This window comes from Capricornis sumatraensis, chromosome 4 (genome assembly GCF_032405125.1).
Source record: "Capricornis sumatraensis isolate serow.1 chromosome 4, serow.2, whole genome shotgun sequence".
In the NCBI taxonomy this organism is placed as follows: domain Eukaryota; kingdom Metazoa; phylum Chordata; class Mammalia; order Artiodactyla; family Bovidae; genus Capricornis; species Capricornis sumatraensis.
Window position 1 is genome coordinate 82,808,614 of NC_091072.1, and position 24,921 is coordinate 82,833,534.

The 24,921-nt window shown below is 36.7% G+C and overlaps 1 protein-coding gene across 4 annotated transcripts in view; it reads right to left on the bottom strand.

Annotated features, from left to right (window-relative positions):
- The window catches only part of PPHLN1 (periphilin 1), a 170,856-nt gene that overhangs the window by 52,259 nt on the left and 93,676 nt on the right, over positions 1-24,921 (bottom strand). For all 4 annotated transcript variants that reach the window (XM_068969745.1, XM_068969744.1, XM_068969743.1 and 1 more), the window contains 2 exons: positions 20,951-21,070; positions 8,427-8,567 (listed from right to left, as the gene is read on the bottom strand). In XM_068969745.1, the coding sequence (XP_068825846.1) occupies positions 8,427-8,567; positions 20,951-21,070 (261 nt within the window). The remainder of the gene's footprint in view (positions 1-8,426; positions 8,568-20,950; positions 21,071-24,921) is intronic.

The following is a 24,921-nucleotide window of genomic DNA, read 5'->3' on the forward strand; positions in this document are numbered from 1 at the left end:
ACAACAGACTGGTTCCAAATAGGAAAAGGAGTACGTCAAGGCTGCATATTGTCACCCTGCTTATTTAACTTCTATGCAGAGTACATCATGAGAAACGCTGGGCTGGAAGAAGCACAAGCTGGAATCAAGATTGCCAGGAGAAATATCAATAACCTCAGACATGCAGATGACACAGCCCTTATGGCAGAAAGTGAAAAGGAACTAAAAAGCCTCTTGATGAAAGTGAAAGAGGAGAGTGAAAAAGTTGGCTTAAAGCTCAACATTCAGAAAACGAAGATCATGGCATCTGGTCCCATCACTTCATGGGTAATAGATGGGGAAATAGGGGAAACAGTGTCAGACTTTGTTTTTTTGGGCTCCAAAATCACTGCAGATGGTGATTGCAGCCATGTAATTAAAAGACGCTTACTCCTTCGAAGGAAAGTTATGACCAACCTAGATAGCAGAGATATGACTTTACCAACAAAGGTCCGTCTAGTCAAGGCTATGGTTTTTCCAGTGGTCATGTATGGATGTGAGAGTTGGACTGTGAAGAAAGCTGAGTGCCAAAGAATGGATGCTTTTCAACTGTGGTGTTGGAGAAGACTCTTGAGAGTCCCTTGGACTGCAAGGAGATCCAACCAGTTCATCCTAAAGGAGATCAGTCCCGAATATTCATTTTAAAGACTGATGCTGAAGCTGAAACTCCAGTACTTGGGCCACCTCATGCGAAGAGTTGACTCACTGGAAAAGACCCTGATGCTGGGAGGGATGAGGATAGGAGGGGAAGGGGACGACAGAGGATAGATGGCTGGATGGCATCTTGACTCAATGGACATGAATTTGAGTGAACTCCGGGAGTGGTGATGGACAGGGATGGCGGGTGTGTAATTCATAGGGTCGCAAATAGTCGGACATGACTGAGCGATTGAACTGAACTGAACTATGATTATTCAGTCTAACTTCTTATTTTGAGGAAAAAAATGAAGAAAACGTAGTGAGCTGCTCATACGTTCACAAAATGGTTGACGTCGAATTTAAATTAAAATAAAAACCATATATTAAGTAGATTGATCTAGACTGAGTGTAAAATTGTATTAACCTATAACACTAATGACCTACATGGGCAACAAAATGATTTCTGAAGTAACTTGATTTTTATTAAAGTGGCTCCTACATGGCTAAGAAATAACATTTCCTCCATATAACAAGGTTGGCATACCTATGACTGACTATAAAAAATAATGTTTTTACTAAAACAAATGTTTAAGTCTTTAAAAGTTAAAAGAAGGAAAGAAGAAAAATAAGCAATTCACTCTATCAATAGTCTCTGAGTACTCTCTGCTTTAGAACATTAGATTGGTACCCTTTCTGGATCTTAAATTATTCATGTGTACACTTTAACTGTAAGTTATCAAATAAATATATAATCAACCATTCTATTAATAGAAAGACTTACTTATAGGTAGGAATAATCAGCTTTTTCATAAAACAGTTTTATATTATTAAGTAGTATCCTGAAAAAGCCAGAGGTCTTAAAAATGAATTTGCCTTCATGGTACTTGTTCTCTTTTTAAATTATCCAACAAACAAGACAGACGAGATAGACTTGCCCCCCTTACAAATGGTGATTTTCTGCCAACTGAGGAATATCATGAATAATGCATTTAAAGAATATTATCAATATTCTTTATACATCCCCACAGTCAGACTGGCTTGCTGCTGCTGCTGCTAAGTCACTTCAGTCGTGTCCGACTCTGTGTGACCCCATAGACGGCAGCCCACCAGGCTCCCCCGTCCCTGGGATTCTCCAGGCAAGAACACTGGAGTGGGTTGCCATTTCCTTCTCCAATGCATGAAAGTGAAAAGTGAAAGGGAAGTTGCTCAGTCGTGTCCGACTCTTAGCGACCCCATGGACTGCAGCCTACCAGACTCCTCCATCCATGGGATTTTCCAGGCAAGAGTACTGGAGTGGGGTGCCATTGCCTTCCCCGTAGACTGGCTTAGATATTATTAATTGCATCTACTAACATATTTTAATAAAGGCTGACAAAGGTTGGTACAAGGAAGAAGTTCAGATTCTCTGCAAACTCACATATTACAGTTATTCTCAAACTTGGCAAGCCATCAGAACCATGAGAGTTAAACAGGTATGCTGCTGATCTCTTATGCAATTATTAAAACCTGCACAGCACTTCACAAGACCTAAACACAGCATCTGACACTCACAGTATTAATGCAACTGTTCCACATCCCAAACTGTTCATTTTAAATGTAATACTGTTTATTTTAAACACACATATATAAACTTTTCAATGTGAAGAAACCAGAGGATCTATACTTTGTAACATGTTTTCCAAGGGATTATAAATGTCTATAAAGGGCAATGGCACCCCACTCCAGTACTCTGCCTGGAAAATCCCATGGACGGAGGAGCCTGGGCTGCAGTCCATGAGGTTGCTGAGGGTTGGACACGACTGAGCGACTTCACTTTCACTTTTATGCATTGGAGAAGGAAATGGCAACCCACTCCAGTGTTCTTGCCTGGAGAATCCCAAGGACGGTGGAGCCTGGTGGGCTGCCGTCTATGGGGTCACACAGAGTCAGACATGACTGAAGCGACTTAGCAGTAGCAGTTATATATATATATATATATACACACACTGATAAAGAACGGTCACTAAAAAACACCGAACAGGGTAGACAGTATGCTATGGTATTTAAAGAAAAAGTATGGAGACACACACACCAATTCTTATCTCTACTCACCTGAATCAAACATGTTCCAGTTGTGTGTGTGTATATACATACACATATGTGCATACACACAGGATATGTACACATGTACACATACATAAATACTGTATATAAACTCTGTATACATATATATATATTACTTATCAGTTTATCTATACACTGAGAAAAGAAACGGGGCAGCTAAAAAGTATAACTTATTTTTCACTGCTTAATCTCTTGTGCCTTTTGAATTTTATCCTTATGTATTTTATCACTTAAAATACATTTTTCAATAGATGGGTTGGACAATATTTAAACTAAGCCAAAGGACATGCTTTTGATATATAACCATAACTTTAGTTTCTAATTAAATCTTATTGCTGTCAATATAATCAACTGCATATCTGAATAGAAAAAACTTTCATTAATATTTGTTTTGGGTGATATTAACAAAGTATTACAACTTATCCAACTGAATACTTAAGGTCTATACATTATATTGCATGTTAATTATACCACAATTAAAAAACAGTATAAAACATCTTACATAAAAGTAAGGTGGTAATTAATCATTTTCAGCACATTAGAAGCTATGTGTGCGTGCTAAGTTGCTGCAGTCATGTCTGACTCTTTGCAACCCTATGAACTGTAGTCCACCAGGCTCCTCTGTCCATGGGATTTTCCAGGCAAGAAAACGAGATCTCCTGCAGGAGATCTTCCCAATCCAGGATAGATCGTGCATCTCCTAAATTGCAGGGAGACTCTTTACCACTGAGCCATCAGAGAAGCCCAGAAACTACGGAAGAACTTACGAAAATACACTTCCTTTCAATTCCTTATTAGTAAAATCAGCATCACCTGGGAGAATGTCAGACATTCGCGCCTCAAGCCCCGTTCCAGAACTACTGAATAAAACCTGTATCTTAACAAGATCCCCCAATGACTTACAATACATTGAAGTCTGAGAAGCTCTGACAACTTATTAACCAGAATATTTATGGCTGAAATCCATGAAACTCTTCTTTGTAAAAGCCCCCTACATGTACAATAAAGGTAGAGAATCACAATATAAGCACTGTTCCTTGAGAGTGAAGAGATGACACGTTCTTTTTTTTAAGACTAGTTGCCAGGGCAAAAGAACTCAATAATCTTCAGCTTCCAATAGCTCAGTTGGTAAAGAATCTGCCTGCAATGCGGGAAACCTGGGTTCAATCCCTGGGTTGGGAAGATCCCCTGGAGAAGGGAAAGGCTACCCACTCCAGTATTGTGCCCTGGAGAATTCCATGGACTATAGTCCATGGGCTTGCAAAGAGTCAGACACCACCGAGTGACTTTCACTTTCACTTTATACACCTACTATCCTTATACTGCTTCGTTAAGTACCTATTTCTCTACAACCTTCTGTGTCCTTAGGAGGATTTTAGCCACCCTGACACTCCTAGTCATACGATCTACTAGGTCAACCATGTACATGCACATTTTTTGTCTGTGTGCATGTATATACACACGTGTGTATACTCACTGGATTCCATCTGAAGAAAGAGGAAAATAGAAGAAACTAAATCCGATCTTGCCAGTGGAATTACAAGTAGACTTAAACATTATATGCCAGGATCCCAAGAAAACAGAGGATCTCACTGAGAGGCTATGTCTAAGCACAATTTTATCAAAATATGAGGAATTTTGTAAATCTAAAATAAGACAATTCCAAAGAGTTAAAGAGTAAATATTGTTTTATCCCTCAAGGTACAGTAGAGCAAAGAAGTTATGTAATAATAGGGGATTTCAGTTTGCGTGCTTCATTCAAAATAACAACTTGTTAAAAGACAAGATTTCTCACTAGTAATAAAGCAAGGAGTAGGATGTACTTTCAATCCAAATAGTTCAGTTAATAGTAGGTATGTGAGGGCTTGTGGGATATATTACAGTTAAGAGGTTAATGAAATTGTAAACACCTGAACCAGAATATGAATCACCTATAATTCTGTAGGTTAGATCTCTCTAGGAATTACCATAATGACTGAAGAAGTTCTGAAGTTTGCCCCTTAAAGCTCAGAAGCCAGGAAGCCTAGGAAAGTATTTCCACAATTGAATATAAACAGTGGCCCAAACTGGTTAAGAGGAGATATCTGGGGAAATAAAAATAAGCAGGAAAAGATACACCACAGAATCCAAAGCATAAGGAGGATAAATGTGCTGGAGCAAGAGAATGAATCATATTCACTAAAAACTATTCATGTGAAAGTAAGATGATTCAAATGATCTCTAGCAACACAATATTCAGAGATGCAATCTGATGTCTTCTAGCTCAAAGATTTTAGACCAGTGATTCTCTGCCATATGATTACAAGCTGTAAGCTTTTTAAAAAGGCACCTGTACCTCTATCCTACCAAATTATCATATGCCCAAGAATGAGATGGCAATAAAATGGCAAAGAACATAAATGCACTCTTATTGAAGTGATTCTGATCCAATCTATTTCCATATACATGACTTTAAACAGTAAATAAGCCACATTTGTAGGCCCTTTGAATTAAATTTTGGCCTGAAGATTTAGCTTATATATTGCAATACTGCCTCAAGTGAATGACTTTCTTGGGATTCAAGGGCTGAAGGACCTAATTTACAGCCTTCAAAAAATTATATGTGGATATTTATCTTTATATGTGAATATATTGTACTAGACATACAAGGAGAAAAAGAAACTTTGCTATAACACCAACATTAACATTCCTACATTATTCTAAGCTTGATTTGTTGGCCTCATCTATGCAGGCCCTTTTGGGGGAGGCTATTATTCATATTTTAAATCATGCAGTATTTCAAGCATATGGAAAAATATAAAACCTTTATAATATTCCTATCCATCTGTTCTTTAATCTTTAAAAATAAATGCACAAAACTTGGAAATGGAAAAAATGGGAAGCAAACCCCCTTAAAACTAATTTTTTCATTTTCACTATAATGTTCAGATAATTATTTGTAAAATAATTATGTATTATTATTTCCTAGCTTTGTGACATTTTTGAGGAATTTTGGATTGATTTTCTTGTCAATATATGAAAACTAAAGTACCCTAGCCAAAACATGGTAGCTACATTCCAATATTTAATATCATTAAGTTCTTTATTTTATAATGGTTTTACTTCTCTAATGCATCAGAATATAGTAATGATCTTTTTCTTTCTTTAGGTCATCTCTCCTTGTACAATATATGCTCCAGTATCAGATTTTTCATGTGTTTGAACAATAGGCAAATGAAAATAGAAATATAGTCATACTTACATGTCAAACATATATGGGCATCTATAAAGTATATAAAAACCTAGTTTCATACTAAATTTTGTGTGCTGCCAAGCTAGGCTCTACCTCTGACTAGTCAAGATCAAACAGATCAACTATGATTAATAACAAGAGAAGACAGCACAAAGATTAAAAAACAACAACCCAATACTCCCTTCTAACAGGGAGGTCAGTCAAGTTTTTCTACCAGTTATATTCTTAAGAAAAACCTCCTTTAAAGAACTGCAATTCAGGTGGAAAAGAAAAATAAGAAAGGAGTTAATTCATTTAACAATCATTTATCAAGCACTTTACTAAGTGCTGGGCATAGGCACACTGTTAAGTGGTCAGTTTAAGATACAGTCTCGTTTCAGTAACTAAGAGACTATCCATACAACAAATATTTCTTGTGAGTCCACTACGTGTCAGTCACTGTTGTGGGTAATGATGGAAGATAAAGCAGTGAACAAAACAAAGCCCTTGCTTTCATGAAGTCTCCACATGGTAAAGGAGACAAGCAAATATATGTCAAATGGCAGAGGGGGGAAAAAGCTAAAAAGAAAAGTAAGTGAAAGTAAAAAGACAATAATAATGATATACATATTCATGCTGGAAGATACACCTAGTGAGAAAACTATTTTACTCTAATTGATATCTTTTTTTAGTTGCTATATTTAATAAATTTATTAATTTCATAAATTTAGCAAGAGAAATAATAACAGATAATTAAGTGGAGAGTCCATTTAAGTTTCATTATATGTCTGATTTGACAGGAGGAAGATGATGTAGACTCAGGGTCACAATAAATCATACTAAAAAATCATTTAACCGTCTTGATACGATCAATTTGCTTCAAGTCTGAATAAAAGTTCAGCCTTTTCTAAAGTTGTTACAGCATTCATGGGGGAAAATACAAAACTAGAAATCTAATTAATCTCATGCTTGCATAACACAGAAGAGTGAGGGCAAATGCCTTAGAGATTTAACTCCCAACTGTCACTAAGTAAAAATTAAGTGTGATCTGTCTATACTGTTCACCTGCCAAAGGCAAGCACAGGAGAACTTGCTCATTGCAGGTAGGTTTCTGAGTTGCCAAAATAAGAACCTTAAATTTAATAAGAACCTTAAATTTCAAAAACTAAGGAATCAAATATTTAGAGACTTGTAAATTAACACTTTATTTACTTATTTCCTTTGGTTAGTAATCTGTAATCTAATGGAAAAAACATTGTATTTTTTAAAATTAATTAATTTATTTTAATTGGAGGCTAATTACTCTAATTGATATCTTTAAAGGTACTAATCTACCTTCTATATAGCCAAGTTAAACAGGATTTTCTCAGTCTCCATTTTCCTATACTCCAAGCATCTGACATTGCTAACCAACTCTGTTTTGAAACTCTTTTGGCTTACTGATAAATTTCCTATCTGGGTTCTTATCTTTTGCATTAGATTGGCATCAATATAAGCTGCACAATCATATCTAGGATTTAAATAAGATCTCCTATTTAACCAAAGGAAATAGATTCTAATTGATGTGGAAACAGACAGCACCTTGCAAAAAGGTTTAATTTTGTTCTTAATTTCCAATAGTTTTTAGAAGATTCTATAGCAATATAACATTTATTCAAGGCATTAGAGAGTAACAACATCAAAAAAAACAGCTATACAACATGTTACATTTTATAAAGTCCTTTTATATTTACTACATTTAATTCTCATAAAGTGATAATACCCTATAAGGTAGGTAATATTTCCATATTGAAACACTTTCAACTTTTCTATGCATAATGAACATATGTGAGGAGGATTAAAGAGGAAAGGGCTGCTACATTTTAAATCTTAGGAAAGACAAAGCCTCTAGGCTTATTCCATTCCAAAATTATATTTCACACTGTATTAAGACACAGATAGGTTTTATCCTATGATGATTCCTTAAGCAATCTATTCAATCTATTAAAAATAAGATCCCGAGTTTTCAGAATATCATTAAAAATTAGATTTAAATACCTATCCTTTACTTTTTCTTTAAAAACAATTAACGGTATAATGAAAACCATTAAAAAACATCTGTTTTCCAGTATTCAAAAATAACATTTAATAACATTCTGGTATATTTAGTATTTCTTTCAACTCATCTCTATTAAGTTTAGTAGTTTTTTAATTGCTCCACACTAACTAGAATATTTTCTAAAATAGAAGCTTGCTTTTTATTTAAAGAAAAAAAAAGTAAGCAGGGGTGGGAGACAAAACTGATCACAATTACTGTGTAATAAAATCAAACACTTTTTAGAATTTTTTAAATTGTAATTTCAGGGTCATAAATGAAAAAAGATAAAGTGAAACATTTATTCAATAAATATTTACTGTAACTATTGTGTACAAAATGAACAAAAGATTTTGTACTTTAAGCAGACTGGATGCTCACCTGTTCAATCTCTTTGGTTTTTGTTGCTATTGCTTTAGAGCGACTGGTTAGCTGACTGTCTTCGAACAATTCTATGCCATCTGTTGCATTTGACTCAGGTTCTACTGGATGGTCAATGAACAATGGTGCTGTGGATCCCGCCTTTAGAAGAAATTAGAAATCTTTCATTACTTTCTTAAAGGACATATAGCATTTTAGATGACTACATATAAGCACTAACTGGCAGATTATCTCAAGAGAAAGCACTAAATTTGATCTGTTATAAGAAAAGAAACACTTTTAATTTTGTTATGCATAACGAACATATGAGAGTTTTCCAGGTGGTGCAGAGGTAAAAAAAAGCCACTTGCCAATGCTAAAGATGCAAGAGATGTGGGTTCGATTCCTGGCTCAGGAAGATTCCTTGGAGTAGGAAATGGTAACCCATTCCAGCACTCTTGCTGGGAAAATTCCATGGACAAGGAGCCTGGCAGGCTACAGGCTACAGGTCACGAAGAGTTGGACCTGACTGAGCACACGTACACACAATGAAGATATGTGAGGAGGATTAAAGAGGAAATTCCGGCTACTTTTTAAATTATACATAGGACAAAGCCTCTTATTCCATTCCAAAATTATATTTCATACTATATTAAGACAGAGCTAGAAGGCTTTGTCCTCTAACTACTTCTTAAGCAACTTATTTAAGAAACACAAAAGAACAAAGTTCAACTGGAAGAGAGAAGTGTGAACAAACATAAACAAAATAAACAGAAACATGGAAAAGGGCTCTACTTCCAGAAGTTAAAAACACCATTCCTCCTGTAGCCTAAGAATTACTGAAATAACTGAAAACAACTCCAACCAGCAGTAATAATTACTTCAACAATACTGCAACAGTTCATTAATGAGTAAATAATCCCACAAAAAGCCCAAGGTCAATTATTTTACTGTCTAAAAATACTTTTGTTGAAAAGAGAAAAACTAAATAAATGAAGGAAAACTATTAGGGAATGAATAAAGTAATAAATAGAGAAACTATTCATTAGTTTACTTAAAAATCTGTTCTATGATAAATGCCTAGCACAGCTCAATGAACCCTGGATATATCAATGAAAGGAACAGACAAAAGTTCTTGCCTTCATGGAGGTTGCAGTAAGCAATAGTTTGGAAAGAGTAAAGTTTGAGTTAATATATTTTAGTTGGGTGGGAGGTGAGGTAGAAAATAAGAAACTTGTACTTATTACAATTTATGGTTGTTGTAACTGAAGTAGCAACAAACAGCAGTAGGTTTAAAAAGTCACAAGATATATACTAATTAGTGGTATTTTTCATCAGTAAGAGCAGTCACATTTCAATGCCTAGTGTGTTTTAGAGATTAATTTGGCAGTATTTATCAGAATGTACCACATATCCTTTGCACTCGGCACCTTCACCTTTAAGAATTTAATTTACAGATAAAACACATGCAATAAATGCTATGATATGGCTGCCACCAATAGCAAGTGGTTGAAAACAATCTAAATGTTCATCAAATAAATTATGCACTGTCTAGAACCAAAGAATACTAAGAAATCATTTTAAAAAAAGAAAAAAAAACAACAAAACACACACCAGTCCCCATATACTACATAATGTATGCAAACTTTTCTCCTGGCAAGGCCTAAAGGTCATTCCCCATAAATACACAGCCAATTGTGTCAAAAACAAAAGGGAAGAAAGAAATATGGGTGTTTATGCGTTTATATGAACAAACTATTTCCATAAGGATATTATCTCTGGGAAAAAAAATGATAAAAGAGACAGTCTCAATAGGAATAACTTAGAAGAAACTGTACCTATTCCAATGCCATTTGAATTTCTGACACATGTATGCATAATCTACTTTTTTAAAAAACCTGGTTTTTACAAGCCTGAGTTACATATCTTAAGGGATTTAAATTTGAAGTATATGAATCATTTAAGGGGAGAGGATTCTGGGAAGATAGAGTAGAAAGCACTAGCAATCTGTTTCCCAACCTACACAAAAACTACACTGGCAGAATTTGTCTGATTTAAGTACTATGAAACTCTGGACTCTGCTGAAGCCTTGTCCCATGCAGAGGAAGATAAACTGAGATTACATTCAGCTCTCAGCACAGTAGCAGCTGGCCATGTCCCACTCTGAGCCACTTGGCAGGGAGCTGTGAACATGTTCCTAGAACAGCTTACACATAGCCTATGGCAGTCAGGTTGGGCAAAAAGCAACCCATCCTCCAAAGAGCAGGGAACTAACTGTGTTCCAATCACTGATTCCTGCTTCTGATCAAGAGGTGCAGACAAAGAGGTGAACAGCCATTGTTGCAAGCTCCACTTACTTTGGCTGAAGTGCCTTCCTGAGCCAAGCACCCTACCACCCCCCTCCCTTCATTTTTCATGTTTCTTCCTTTGGGAGCCAGACATTAAAGATAAGGATGTTTATTTAAAAACAAGTATATACATGGGTGAAGACAGAAAGTAACTGGGTATACCAAGGGAAAAGCTCAGAAAGAACTGAGAAGTCTTTAAAAGTTTTCACCTCAGGCTGATCCTCAGTACAGAAACAGTGGCCAAAAATAAAAAACAGTAACAAACAACAACTGAAAAACCCCCGGCAAGCCCTAGAAAAGAGGGAGAATATGACTGTCAGAGATACCACACTGTTAGAATCAAATATCCAAAGTGCACCAAAAACAATTATACAAAGAAACATCAAAGTATGGTTTATTCAAAGAATTAATCAACAGAAACTACCCAAGAAAAAGACCTAATGCAAGATTTACTGGACAAAAACTTTTTTCAGACCTAAGAAGATCAATAATTACAACAAAAATGCACTAGAGCGATTCAAAGGAAGAAGAAAGAATCAGTGAACTTGAAAAATAGGACAACGGAAATTATCATCTGAATGACAGGGAGAAAAAACATTGAAGAAAACTGAACAGAGCCTAAGGGATATGTGGGGCACCATTAAGTGGATCAATATATTAGACTGGTACAAAACTAACCAGTTTCAGACCATGAATTTTATATCATAACTAGGCTCAGACACATCTTTATTAATCAAAATAGGAACCATTACAATCAACACATTTTGACCAACAAGAAATGTTTGTTTCCTGTAGCACAAAAAACCAAGCTTTAGGATTTGATGAACTCTTGGAAAGTATTTTCTTTTTGTTTTGTTTTGTTTTATTTTTATTTATTTTTTAAATTAATTATTTTATTTTTTACTTTACAATATTGTGGAAAGTATTTTCTGCCTCCTGCTAGTAGTAGAGACATTTTCTCTGCCAAAAGTTGTCGAGATGGTTGAAGGAATGGTAGTCAGTTGGCAAGAGACAGGTAAATATGGCAGATGAGGCAAAACTTTGTAGCCCAATTCGTTCAACTTTTGAAGCATTGGGAGTGCAATGTGCGGTTAGGCATTGTCATAGAGGAGAATGGGGCCCACTCTGGTGACCAATGCTGGTGGCAGGCATTGCAGTTTTTGGTGCATCTCACTGATTTGCCAAGCATACTTCTCAGATGTAATGGTTTCACCAGAATTTAGAAACCTGTGGTGGATCAGACAGGCAGCAGACCATCAAACAGTGACCATGATCTTTTCTGGGTGCAAGCTTGGCTTTGCAAAGTGCTTTGGAGCTTCTTCTCGGTCCAGCCACTGAGCTGGTCATTGCTGATTACTGTACAAAACCCACTTTTCATCACAAGTCACAATCCGATTGAGAAACGGTTCGCTGTTGTTGCGTAGAGAAGAGAAGACAACATCTTGAAGTGACAATTTTTTTGGTTTGTGGTCAGTTCATAAGACACCCACTTATTGAGCTTTTTCACCTTTCCAATTTGCTTCAAATACCAAATGACAGAAGAATGGTCAACACTGAGTTCTTTGGCAAGTTCTCATGTAGTTATAAGAGTATCAGCTTTGATGAGTGCCCTCAGTTGGTCACTGTCAATTTCCAGTGGCTGGCCATTATGTTCATCTTCAAGGCTCTTGTCTCCTTTGCAGAATTTCTTTTTTTTTAAATTTATTTTAATTGGAGGCTAACTTCTTTACAATATTGTAGTGGGTTCTAACATACATTTACATGAATCAGCCATGGGTGTGCATGTGTTCACCATCCTGACCCTCCCTCTCACCTCCCTCCCCATCCCATCCCTCAAGGTCATCCCAGTGCACCAGCCCTGAGCACCCTGTCTCATCCTGTGCAGAATTTCTTCAATCAACACTGCACTGTATCTTTGTTAGCAGTTCCTGGGCCACATGCCTTGTTGATGTTGCAAATTGTCTCCACTGCTTTATGACCCATTTTAAACTCAAATGAGAAAATCGCTCAAAATTGCTTTTTGTCTAACATCATTTCCCTAATCTAAAATAAATACAAAACAAACAGCAAGTAATATATCTTTAGCAAAAAATATAAAGTGATAAATGTGTATTAAAATGATGTATAAGATAACCACACTTATTTAAGAAGGTATTCCAATACCAAATAGCAAAGTTCAACAATGCAAAACAGCAATTACTTTTGCAACAATCTAATACACTTAAATACATACAATCTTCTGGGAGTCCCAAAGGAGAAGAGACAGAGAGAAAGTCGGAGAGAAAATATTTGAATAAATAATGACTGAAAACTTCCAAATCTGATCAAAGACTTGAATTCAAACATCTAAGAAGCTCAAAGAACCAAATAAGATTGAACTCAAAAAAGCTCAAAAGACATATTACAATCAAATGTTCAGGACAAAGATAAAGGGAGAAAAAAGCAACGAGAAACAAAATCATTAATACAAGAGGTCGTCACTAAAATTAAGTAGATTTCTCATCAGAAACTTTGGAGGCCAGAAGACAATGGACTGACATGTCCAAAGTGTTAAAAGAAAAAGTGCCAACAAAGGTTGCTATATCCAGTAAAACTGTCCTTCGAAAGTGATGGAGAAATTAACACATTCCAGGTAAACAAAAGCTGAGAGAGATGATGACACTAGATCTGTCATGCAAGAAATCCTCAAGGGAGTCTTAAAAGGTAAAAGGAAAGGACACGAGATAGTATCCTGAAGCTGTGTGGAAGAAAAAAAAGCTCACTGTACCTAAATGCATGGTCAATTATAACAGCTAATATAAACTGTACTTTTTATTTGCAACATGATTCAGGAGACTATGACATTTAAAGAAAAAAAATATAGGTGTAAAAGTTGGTATCATTGCAATGTTGGTTTATAACTCCAAATCTTGAGAGTTCCTTGGACAGCAAGGAGATCAAACCAGTTAATCCTAAAAGAATCAGTCCTGAATATTCATTGGAATATTCACTGATGCTGAAGCTGAAACTCCAATCTTTTCGCCACCTGATGTGAAGAGCTGACCCACTGGAAAAGACTCTGATGCTGGGAAAGATTGAGGGCAGAAGGAAAGGGTGCAACAGAGGATGAGATGGTTGGATGGCATCATCGACTCAATGGACATGAGTTTGAGCAGACTCCAGAAATAGTGAAGGATAGGGAAGCCTGGCATGCTGCAGTCCATAGAGTCACAGAATCAGATATGACTGAGCAACTGAACAATGACAACAACAAGGAGCTCCTTGGAACAAGCATCTTTTAATTTCTTGTCTGCAGTCATCATCTGCAGTGATTTTAGAGCCCAAGAAAATGAAGTCTCTCACTGTTACACTGTTTGCCAACTATTTGCCATGAAGTGATGGGACTGGATGCCATTATCTTTCTCTTTGCATGTTAAGTTTTAAGCCAGCCTTTTCACTCTCATCTTTTACTTTCATCAAGAGGCTCTTTAGTTCTTCACTTTCTGCCATATAGGTGGTGTAATCTGCATATCTGAGGTTATTGATATTTCTCCCAGCAATCTTGATTCCAGCTTGTGCTTCATCCAGCCTGGCATTTCACATGATATACTCTACATATAAGTAAAATAAGCAGGGTGACAATATACAGCCTTGACGTACTCCTTTCCCTGTTTGGAACCAGTCTGTTGTTCCATGTCCAGTTCTGTTGCTTCTTGATCTGCATAGAGATTTCTCAGGAGACAAGTAAGGTGGTCTGGTATTCCCATCTCTTTAAGAATTTTCCACAGTTTGTGCTGATCCACATAGTCAAAGGCTTTGGTGTAGTCAATAAAGCAAAAGCCTGTTTTTCTGGAATTCTGCATTTTTGATGAGCCAGCAGATGTTGGCAATTTGATCTCTGGTTCCTCTGCCTTTCCTAAATTCAGCTTGAACATCTGGAAGTTCACAGTTCACGTACTGTTGAAGCTTGGATTGGAGAATTTTGAACATTACTTTGAGATGAGTGAAATGAGGGAAATTGTGTGGTAGTTCAATGTCAAATTGAACATTCTTTGGCATTGCCTTTCTTTGGGATTGGAATGAAAACTGACCTTTTCCTGTCCTGTGGCCACTGATGAGTTTTCCAAATTTGCTGGCATATTGAGTGCAGCACTTTCACAGCATCATCCTTCAGGATTTGAAATAGCTCAACTGCAACTCTATCATCTCCATTAGCTCTGTTCACCGTGATGCTTTCTAAGGCCCACTTGACTTCACATTCCAGGATGCCTGGCTCTAGGTGAGTGATCACACCATTGTGATTATCTTGATTGTGAGATCTTTTTTGTATAGCTCTTCTCTGTATTCTTGCCACCTCTTCTTAATATCTTGTGCTTCTGTTAGGTCCATACCATTTCTGTCCTTTATTGAGCCCATCTTTGCATTGTATCTCTAATTATCTTAGTATCTCTAATTTTCTTGAAGAGATCTCTAGTCTTTCCCATTCTGTTCTTTTCCTCTATTTCTTTGCATTGATCGCTGACGAAGGCTTTCTTATCTGTCCTTGCTAATCTTTGGAACTCTGCATTCAGATGCTTATATCTTTCCTTTTCTCCTTTGCTTTTCGCTTCTCTTCTTTCCACAGCTATTTGTAAGGCCTCCCCAGACAACCATTTTGCTTTTTTGCATTTCTTTTCCATAGGGATGGTCTTGATCCCTATCTCCTGTACAATGTCACAAATCTCTGTCCATAGTTCATCAGGCACTCTATCTATCAGATCTAGTCCCTTAAATCTATTTCTCACTTCCACTGTATAATCATAAGGAATTTGATTTAGGTCATACCTGAATGGTTTTCTCCACTGTCTTCAATTTAAGTCTGAATTTGGCAATAAAGAGTTCGTGATCTGAGCCACAGGCTCTTAAAAGTGCTAAAATGCCAAAATCAACCTACTGCTTTTAAATCTAGCATTTACTAAATGTAGTGGGGTTAACGGGCTTCCCTAGTGGTTCTGTGGTAAAGGATCCACTTGCCAATTTAGCAGACACCGGTTCAATCCCTGGGTCCGGAAGATCCCCTGGAGAAGGAAACAGCAACCCACTCTAGTATTCTTGCCTGGAATATAACCACGAACAAGGAGCCTGGCGGGCCACATAGTCCATGGGGTGGCAAAAGAACCAGATACGACTTAGCAACTAAACAAAGACAACACTGGCAGTGACAGAATCTTTTTTGTTCTTCCTCAAGTCACTAAGACTATTGAGAACTATCATTCTATCAAATACTTTCAGAAATTCTCAATTAGAGTCCAAAAGGTAAAAGTAAAAACCTGAAAAAATAGTGAACTCCTTAAATATTCCTGATATTTAAGCACAGCACTGAATTTATCTTCAACTTCACTGTCTATGGGGAAACAATGGAAACAGTGTCAGACTTTATTTTTTTGGGCTCCAAAATCACTGCAGATGGTGACTGCAGCCATGAAATTAAAAGACGCTTACTCCTTGGAAGGAAAGCTATGACCAACCTAGATAGCATATTCAAAAGCCGAGACATTACTTTGCCAACAAAGGTCCATCTAGTCAAGGCTACGGTTTTTCCTGTGGTCATGTATGGATGTCAGAGTTGGACTGTGAAGAAGGCTGAGCGCCGAAGAATTGATGCTTTTGAACTGTGGTCTTGGAGAAGACTCTTGAGAGTCCCTTGGACTGCAGGGAGATCCAACTAGTCCATTCTGAAGGAGATCAGCCCTGGGATTTCTTTGGAAGTAATGATGCTGAAGCTGAAACTCGAGTACTCTGCAAAGAGCTGACTCATTGGAAAAGATCTGATGGTGGGAGGGATTCAGGGCAGGAGGAGAAGGGGACGACAGAGGATGAGATGGCTGGATGGTATCACTGACTCGATGGACATGAGTCTGAGTGAACTCCGGGAGTTGGTGATGGACAGGGAGGCCTGGCGTGCTGCAATTGATGGGGTTGCAGAGTCGGACACGACAGCGACTGAACTGACTGACTGACCTATAAACTACATGGTCTCCCAACCAACTTGTTTAAAACTGTATTGATGACAGCAAGAGAAGACAAACTGGAAACCTAAATATTTAATCACCTTTCTTGACAATTAATATAAAGACTGTCACTAAACACATGAACAGAGAAGACCATGCAAAACTCTTCCCTGGCATCAAGGTCTTTCCACTTCAAAAGGAGCTATATTCTGAATATTCCACTTCAGATAGGGGTTTATAGAAACAAGGCCAACATTCTTAAAAAGTCTATATCTCAAAAAAAAAAAAAAAAAGAATCACTGAAATGAGCAACTATTTAACAACTGCCTAAAAACAAATGTGACTATCCTTGCCCAAAAGACAGAGTATCCTAAGAATTTCCCAAATGCCTTTTCTCCAGTATGGAAAAGTATCAACAAAACTTGAAGAACTTTTCAGACAATGCTACAATACTGATGCTGTACAACACTAATGATGTACACCAACTAACAAACATACTATAGTAATTTCAACAGTACTCTTACCTTGCCTTTGCTCTAACAGAAAATTACCTCTGACCTATGACTCCACACACAGATTTTAGGATTTCTGACTTCTCATTAATTCAAAAATCTAGCAAAGTCTGGGCACATTATAGAGAAAAAACAAGACTGTTGGAAAAACATCTTTCAAGACTCAATGTCACTGACTATTCAGAGTCGAGATCCAGTCAAGAAATGAAAAAAGACTATAAATAAAATAATCAAAAACTGGAAAAGATGGATAGTAAGATTTTTTTAAAATTTCAGTTCAGTTCAGTTGCTCAGTCATGTCTAACTCCGTGGACTGCAGCACACCAGGCTTCTCCTGGATCTTGCTCAAACTCATGTCCATTGAGTCGGTGATGTCATTCAATCATCTCATCCTCTCTCATCCCCTTCTCCTCCTGCCTTCAATCTTTCCCAGCATCATGGTCTTTTCCAATGAGTCAGTTCTTCCCATTAAGTGGCCAAAGTATTGGAGCTTCAGCTTCAGCATCAGTCCTTCCAATGAATATTCAGGACTGATTTCCTTTAGGATTGACTGGTTGGATCTCCTTGCTGTCCAAGGGACTCTGAAGAGTCTTCTCCAACACCACAATTCAAAATCATCAGTCCATTGTGCAGCCTTGTTTATGGTCCAACTCTCACAGCATACAAGACTGCTGTAAAAACCATAGCTTTGTCTGTATGGACTTTTGTCGGTAATGTCTCTGCTTTTTAACATGCTGTCTAGGTTTGTCAAAGTTTTTCTTCCAAGGAGCAAATGTGTTAATTTCATGGCTGCAATCACCATCTGCAGTGATTTTGGACCCCACAAGAGACCCAGCCAGACCTGGCTTTGTGTGTTTGGGTGTCTCCTGAAGAGGCACGGGTCAGCTGTGGGCTGCTCTGGGGACAGGGGCTCTGGCTACAGCAGATCTGGAAGGTGCGGCATGTGAACCCCACCATAGAGCCACCAAGCAGACAACCCACAAACTGGAGAATAATTCTGCCAAAGAAGTTCTCACACTGTTGTGAAAGCTCTAGGGCCCACAACAGATTTCCCAAACTGGGGATCCAGCAAAGGGACTGAGAACCCCCAGGGAATTTGACTTTGAAGACCAGTGGGATTTGATTTTTTAAATTAAGAGATATCAAAATGACAAGGAGGGAGAATGAATATATCTTAATAATACCTTTGCTAACTAAAGATACGTGGGCTTTCCTGGTGACTCAGTGGTAAAGAATCTGCTTGCCAATGCAGGAGAAGTGGGTTTGATCCCGTTGAGAAGATCCCATAAAGAAGGAAATGGCCATACACTCCAGTATTTTTGCCTGGAAAGTGTCACACACTGAGGAGCCTCGTGTGCTACAGTCCATGGGATCACAGAAGAGTCATATATGACTTAGTGACTAAACAACAACAGTTGAAGATACCATATTTAGCAAACAAATAACTAAGTATATTTTGGAAGTTTTTGGTTTAATTACTCTGAGAAAAATTATCAGACATCCAAATAAGCAACTTTAAAGTACATATTTCTATTATTAATATAAAAACTATTACTCTAAATTCTTAAGGAAAATAGTTAAATGGCCCTATTAAATGTAATACTCTTCATGCTTTGAAATAGCGCTAGACAGCTCATGCAGCTCAATTCCAGAAAAATAAACGACCCAATAAAAAAATGGGCCAAAGAACTAAACAGACATTTCTCCAAAGAAGGCATACAGATGGCTAACAAACATATGAAAAGATGCTCAACATCACTCATTATCAGAGAAATGCAAATCAAAACCACAATGAGATACCATCTCACGCTGGTCAGAATGGCTGCTATGAAAAAGTCTAAAAACAATAAATGCTGGAGAGAGTGTGGAGAAAAGGAAACCCTTTACACTGTAGGTGGGAATGCAAACTAGTACAGCCACTATGGAGAACAGTGTGGAGAGTCCTTAAAAAACTGGAAACAGAACTGACATATGACCCAGAAATCCCACTGCTGGACATACACACTGAGGAAACCAGAATTCAAAGGGAACTGATGTGTATGCCAATGTTCATCACAGCACTGTTTACAATAGCTAGGACGTGGAAGCAACCTAGATGTCCATCGGCAGACGAATGGATAAGAAAGCTGTGGTACATATACAGAATGGATTATTACTCAGCTATTAAAAAGAATGCATTTGAATCAGTTCTAATGAGGTGGATGAAACTGGAGTCTATTAAACAGAGTGAAGTAAGCCAGGAAAAAAAAAACACCAATACGGTATATTAACACATATATATGGAATTTAGAAAGATGGTAATGATGACTCTGTATGTGAGACAGCAAAAGAGACACAGATGTAAGGAACAGACTTTTGGACTCTGTGGAAGAAGGCGAGGGTGGGATGATTTGAGAGAATAGCACTGAAACATGTATATTACCATATGTGAAACAGATTACCAGTCCAGGTTCAATGCATGAGACAGGGCACTCAGGGCCACAGCATTGAGACGACCCTGAGGGATGGGATGGGGAGGGAGGTGGGAGGGAGGTTCAGGATGGGGGACACACGTACACCCATGGCTGATTCATGTCAATGTATGGCAAAAACCACTACAATACTGTAAAGTAATTAGTCTCCAATTAAAATAAATAAATAAATTTAAAAAATAAAAATAGCGCTAGAGAGGTACCAAAGAGACACAGCTTGATATTTTTGATACCTTTACTTGAAAATATGCAAAAATATCTATTATTATCTCTACAGTAACAAGGAAACTTTGGCCTATGTAAGAAAAACTGATAGCTAAATGACAATGACACATCAGCATTTTAAAAAAGAAAGGCTCTATTTCTATAAGCACTGACAGGGTTTGTACTGATTTGTACTTTCTATGAACAGTGTATATTAGTTACTTTCGAAAGGTCTTTCCACAGTGTATTAAGATGCACATAGATACAGAATTTATACATTGAATTCCAACGTTTCATCTCTTTTATCAGAGGACCTGTCTTAAAAGGCATTCAAAAATATAAAGTCAGAAATCTCTTCCAAATATAATCTATCATGGTACAGAGATTTTTATATTCTCTGCCATGTCCAAATAATTCCTCTAGTAACAAATCCTGAATCTAGAAGGTTAACTTTGCCCATAAAATATCTGTATTTCCTTTATAGGTTACAGAAAAATTTTTCAGTACATTTTCCAATATTTTAATGCAAATATTTTATAAAGCATATTCTGTGGACCCAAAATGTTCTCATTTTTTGGTACTCAGGATTCATCAAAAATCACAGGTAGACCAAACAATGCATAATTGCATTTCTTGGGATATATATGAAAAAATTTGCATAGAGTATAACATGCAATATAAATATAACCCAGATCCAAGGTTTAATTATATTTTTGTTCTGAATTTACTGATTCATGACTGGTGGTTTAGCACGTCTAGAAATATTTTTAAAAGCTCATAAAAGCGGCATATATAAATTCAGCATCTTCCTAATAATGCTTCACATTTATACCATTCTTATACTTCTAAACTACTAGAGACATTCAGACATAGCATAATTACGGAACTCAGAGTAATTCATATTCATATTATTATTATGTGTGGTAAAATTTAGTAATTCACGAGGACATTTTCCCCAAACATATTTTAAAACACTAGAAGAAACCAAAATTTCATCTATAATTTAAAATCCAGACAAATACAGAAGAAATTATGCCTTACCTCGTACTCAGAAATTTCAGGTAAGTTACTTTCATCTGCCTTCTCTAGCTTTTCAGCGGCCCACTTGCTTGCAGCTTCAGCAAGTTCCTTTTCAGTTAGCCTACTGGGTTTTTCTAATACCTAATAAAAACAAAAGAAAGGTTCTGTTACAATTCTTAAGGGTTTTTAAATTTCAAATACATCAGGAAGTATATCCCACTTAATGCTTAAAATCATATAAGTATTCAAATTTACATAAAGAACAAGTATATTCTTTACTTTTGCAAAAATTAACAGAACTTCTTTAAGTTGCCTTTTGTCTGGGACATATAGACTAGACGTGACTCCTAATTTCATTTATATAAAGCTTTAGAAATTCACCTAATGAATGAAACAAAAGACATTGACAATTAACTAATATACTATACAATTTATAGAATGTATAGACATTATACTGAGTTCACCTTTATATCTTTAATTATATTCAATGAAATAAATAATGACAAAATTTCATCAAGGTAAATTCCTAATTAATGCAACAGAAAAGTCCAGATATGCTATGGCTGCATTTGAATAGCAGTTTCATCATTAGGGAGGTTAGATGATTTTATATACATATCTTATGATACTGTGAGCCTTGGTTTTCTCATTTATAAAATAGGGGTTACTAGTATTATATTCATGCTTAAATAAAGCAGTTGTGAGAATCAAGAGCAGTAACAGACCTGAAAGCATCTAGTGTAATGCTTGGGAGTTTAATTTCATCTTCATCTCTTACTTCGGTAAAGTTGTATCACTCTTCCTAAACATACCTCCTCTGGATGACAGTGGCAGTAAAAATCCCCATGTTGGCTAGCAGTGCCAAAAAGACAAACCCGTAAAGGTTTACTAGAGCTTTGGGTAAAGACACACCAACCCAAGCTCTGGGAGAGGAAGTTGGAAACTGAGTTCAAGCATATGGGCAACAATATAGCAAATAACGTTCATGGAATGAAGCCCCAGTAAAAATCCCAGAGACTGAAGCTCAGGCAAGCTACCGAGCTGGAAATACATTTTGAATATGTCGCCGGGGGAGGCAATGGGTCTGGACTCCACAGAGAAAGGACAACTAGAAGCTCCATTTATGGGACATTCCAAATCTTGCCCTGTGCGTATCTCCCTTTCTTTTGGTTCTAATCTGTATTCTTTTGCTATAGTAAAACTATAAGTAGAAAAAAAAATTAAAAACTCAAGTTATCATATACTAGTGTTTATAAAGTACATATACGCAAACCAAAAATAAGGTATTTTAATTAAATGGAATTCCATGAAAGTAGCTCAGTAGACTTTATCACAAACTTATAAACCAAAACACTGAATGTCAATACCTTACTGATTGATACACAGTTACCAATAAATGCTAAACTGGAACTTAAAACTAGGTCTTCTAGATGTGTAAGGCCCTGACCTCCTTCAATACCTTATTCAATTCAGGAAAAAACTGGACTGCCATCTGTAACATTTACTGGAAAATAATCACACTGTGTCTACATCGAGTGTTTCCATGGCCACTGAGTAAGACTAAATATCCTACTCCAAAGCCCTACCCATGCATAAAATGTAAAAGATATAAACAATACCTTTATAATATTATTATTAATAACACGCTTTTAAAACAATTAGAAACACATACTTTTTAATGTATACCTCTTTTTGGTACTTGTTTTGAAGAGAAAGTTATAGAGCAAAAACAAAACAAAATAAAACATTATAAGCTATCTCTAGTGAAGAAGGAAGCAAAATCTTTCAAATGAATCCTTCTATTCAACCATTATTAAATCTATACACTTGAAAAACTCATTTGAAAGTAACTTAAAACAGCAGAAAAAAAAACTCTGAAGAATTATTCCTACATGACAGCAACCATAATGTTTAAAAGGAAAAGTCTTCTACCATATCAGAAAATCTAGGTAATAAAGCTAGCATGTAAAAAATTAATAGAAAATAAAATTAGCATGTAACCCTGGGAAAAGGACACAGGAAGCTATTCTTTTCTAATTCATACAAAAAAGAAAAGAAAACATCTAAAATCCATTAGAGTTGGATTTTTAAAAAATCAACATAATACTTCATTTATGTATTTCATAAGTTTGGCAAACAGCAAAAAATTCAGCAACATTGCAAATGTTAAAAAGTCAAATGTAAAATAAAAATTTTTTTTACATAGTTAGTAATAATAAGTACACACATAGGGTTTTGCAAAGCTAGCAACATACCAAGGATGCTTGTCTTCTGAATATATACCACAAACACACACACACAAAAGCAATATAATTTATCTTTATAAAAATTAGAGCCAAGCAATAAAAAAGGATGTGCATAATAAAGATCTTAACACATATGTTCACTACATGTATCTTATACACTGAAATGCTATATCTTGTACCCTGAAATACCATGTGTAGAGGGCCAAGCAGAGTAAATTTAGGCTCATCAATGAGGCTAAGAATTATTTGAGAATGTAATGCTTATAATTAATGTACTCTAAACTTTCTATGTAGCAATTCCTAGATCATAACAATGTATTCCACTATACATCTAAGAAGTTGAGTCTTCTTTGTTGGGAGTATAAAATTTTTGACCAGTATCAAAATTCTGGTAAAATACACACTGAAGGCATTGTCTAGTGCATGTAATGTTTGGAGGCATTAATGAATGTGGGAGAAATAACTTAGACTTTACACCAAGCTTCAGCTGAGCTTTATCAAATCAAACAGCTCAACTATAAGGCAAGAAAAACTAACCCCTTATAAGAGATTAGTGGGCCTTACCAAATCAAGATAAGAATTCAATCTTAGGGAAAAAAACTCCCCACATGAGCAGATCTGAAGCAGTAGGCACTGAAATGAACATCTGGAAATGATCTAATACCTTGATATCCAGTCACTGGTTCAGAAGCGACAATCTGTTTGCTATTTTATCTAATTAACATTTTAGAATCAGCACCCGCCCCCAAAACATCAAATTAGAATATTTAATCTTCAATAAAACACATCCTTTTGTGCTATATTAATACAACTACAACCAAATCAAAGAAAGTTTAATTTCTCAACTTACTGTGTATTTTTGTGTATGTTGGCTAACAACTTGAATTTTTAATTTACTTGGGCTTCTGTTTGGGGGTACTGCAATTGAAGAGAAATTCATTTCACAGGATTCAGTTCAGTTCAGTTCAGTCGCTCAGTCGTGTCCGACTCTTCGCCACCCCATGAATCACAGCACGCCAGGCCTCTCTGTCTATCACCAACTCCCAGAGTTCACTCAGACTCACATCCATCGAGTCCGTGATGCCATCCAGCCATCTCATCCTCTGTCGTCCCCTTCTCCTCCTGCCCCCAATCCCTCCCAGCATCAGAGTCTTTTCCAATGAGTCAACTCTTCGCATGAGGTGGCCAAAGTACTGGAGTTTCAGTTTTAGCATCATTCCTTCCAAAGAAATCCCAGGGCTGATTTCCTTCAGAATGGATTGGTTGGATCTCCTTGCAGTCCAAGGGACTCTCAAGAGTCTTCTCCAACACCACAGTTCAAAAGCATCAATTCTTTGGTGCTTAGCCTTCTCCACAGTCCAAGTCTCACATCCATACACGACAACAGGAAAAACCATAGCCTTGACTAGACGGACCTTAGTCGGCAAAGTAATATCTCTGCTTTTGAATATGCTATCTAGGTTGGTCATAACTTTTCTTCCAAGGAGTAAGCGTCTTTTAATTTCATGGCTGCAGTCACCATCTGCAGTGATTTTGGAGCCAAAAAAATAAAGTCTGACACTATTTCCACTGTTTCCCCATCTATTTCCCATGAAGTGATGGGACCAGATGCCATGATCTTCGTTTTCTGAATGTTGAGCTTTAAGCCAACTTTTTCACTCTCCTCTTTCACTTTCATCAAGAGGTTTTTTACTTCCTCTTCCCTTTCTGCCATAAGGTTGGTGTCTTCTGCACATCTGAGGTTAT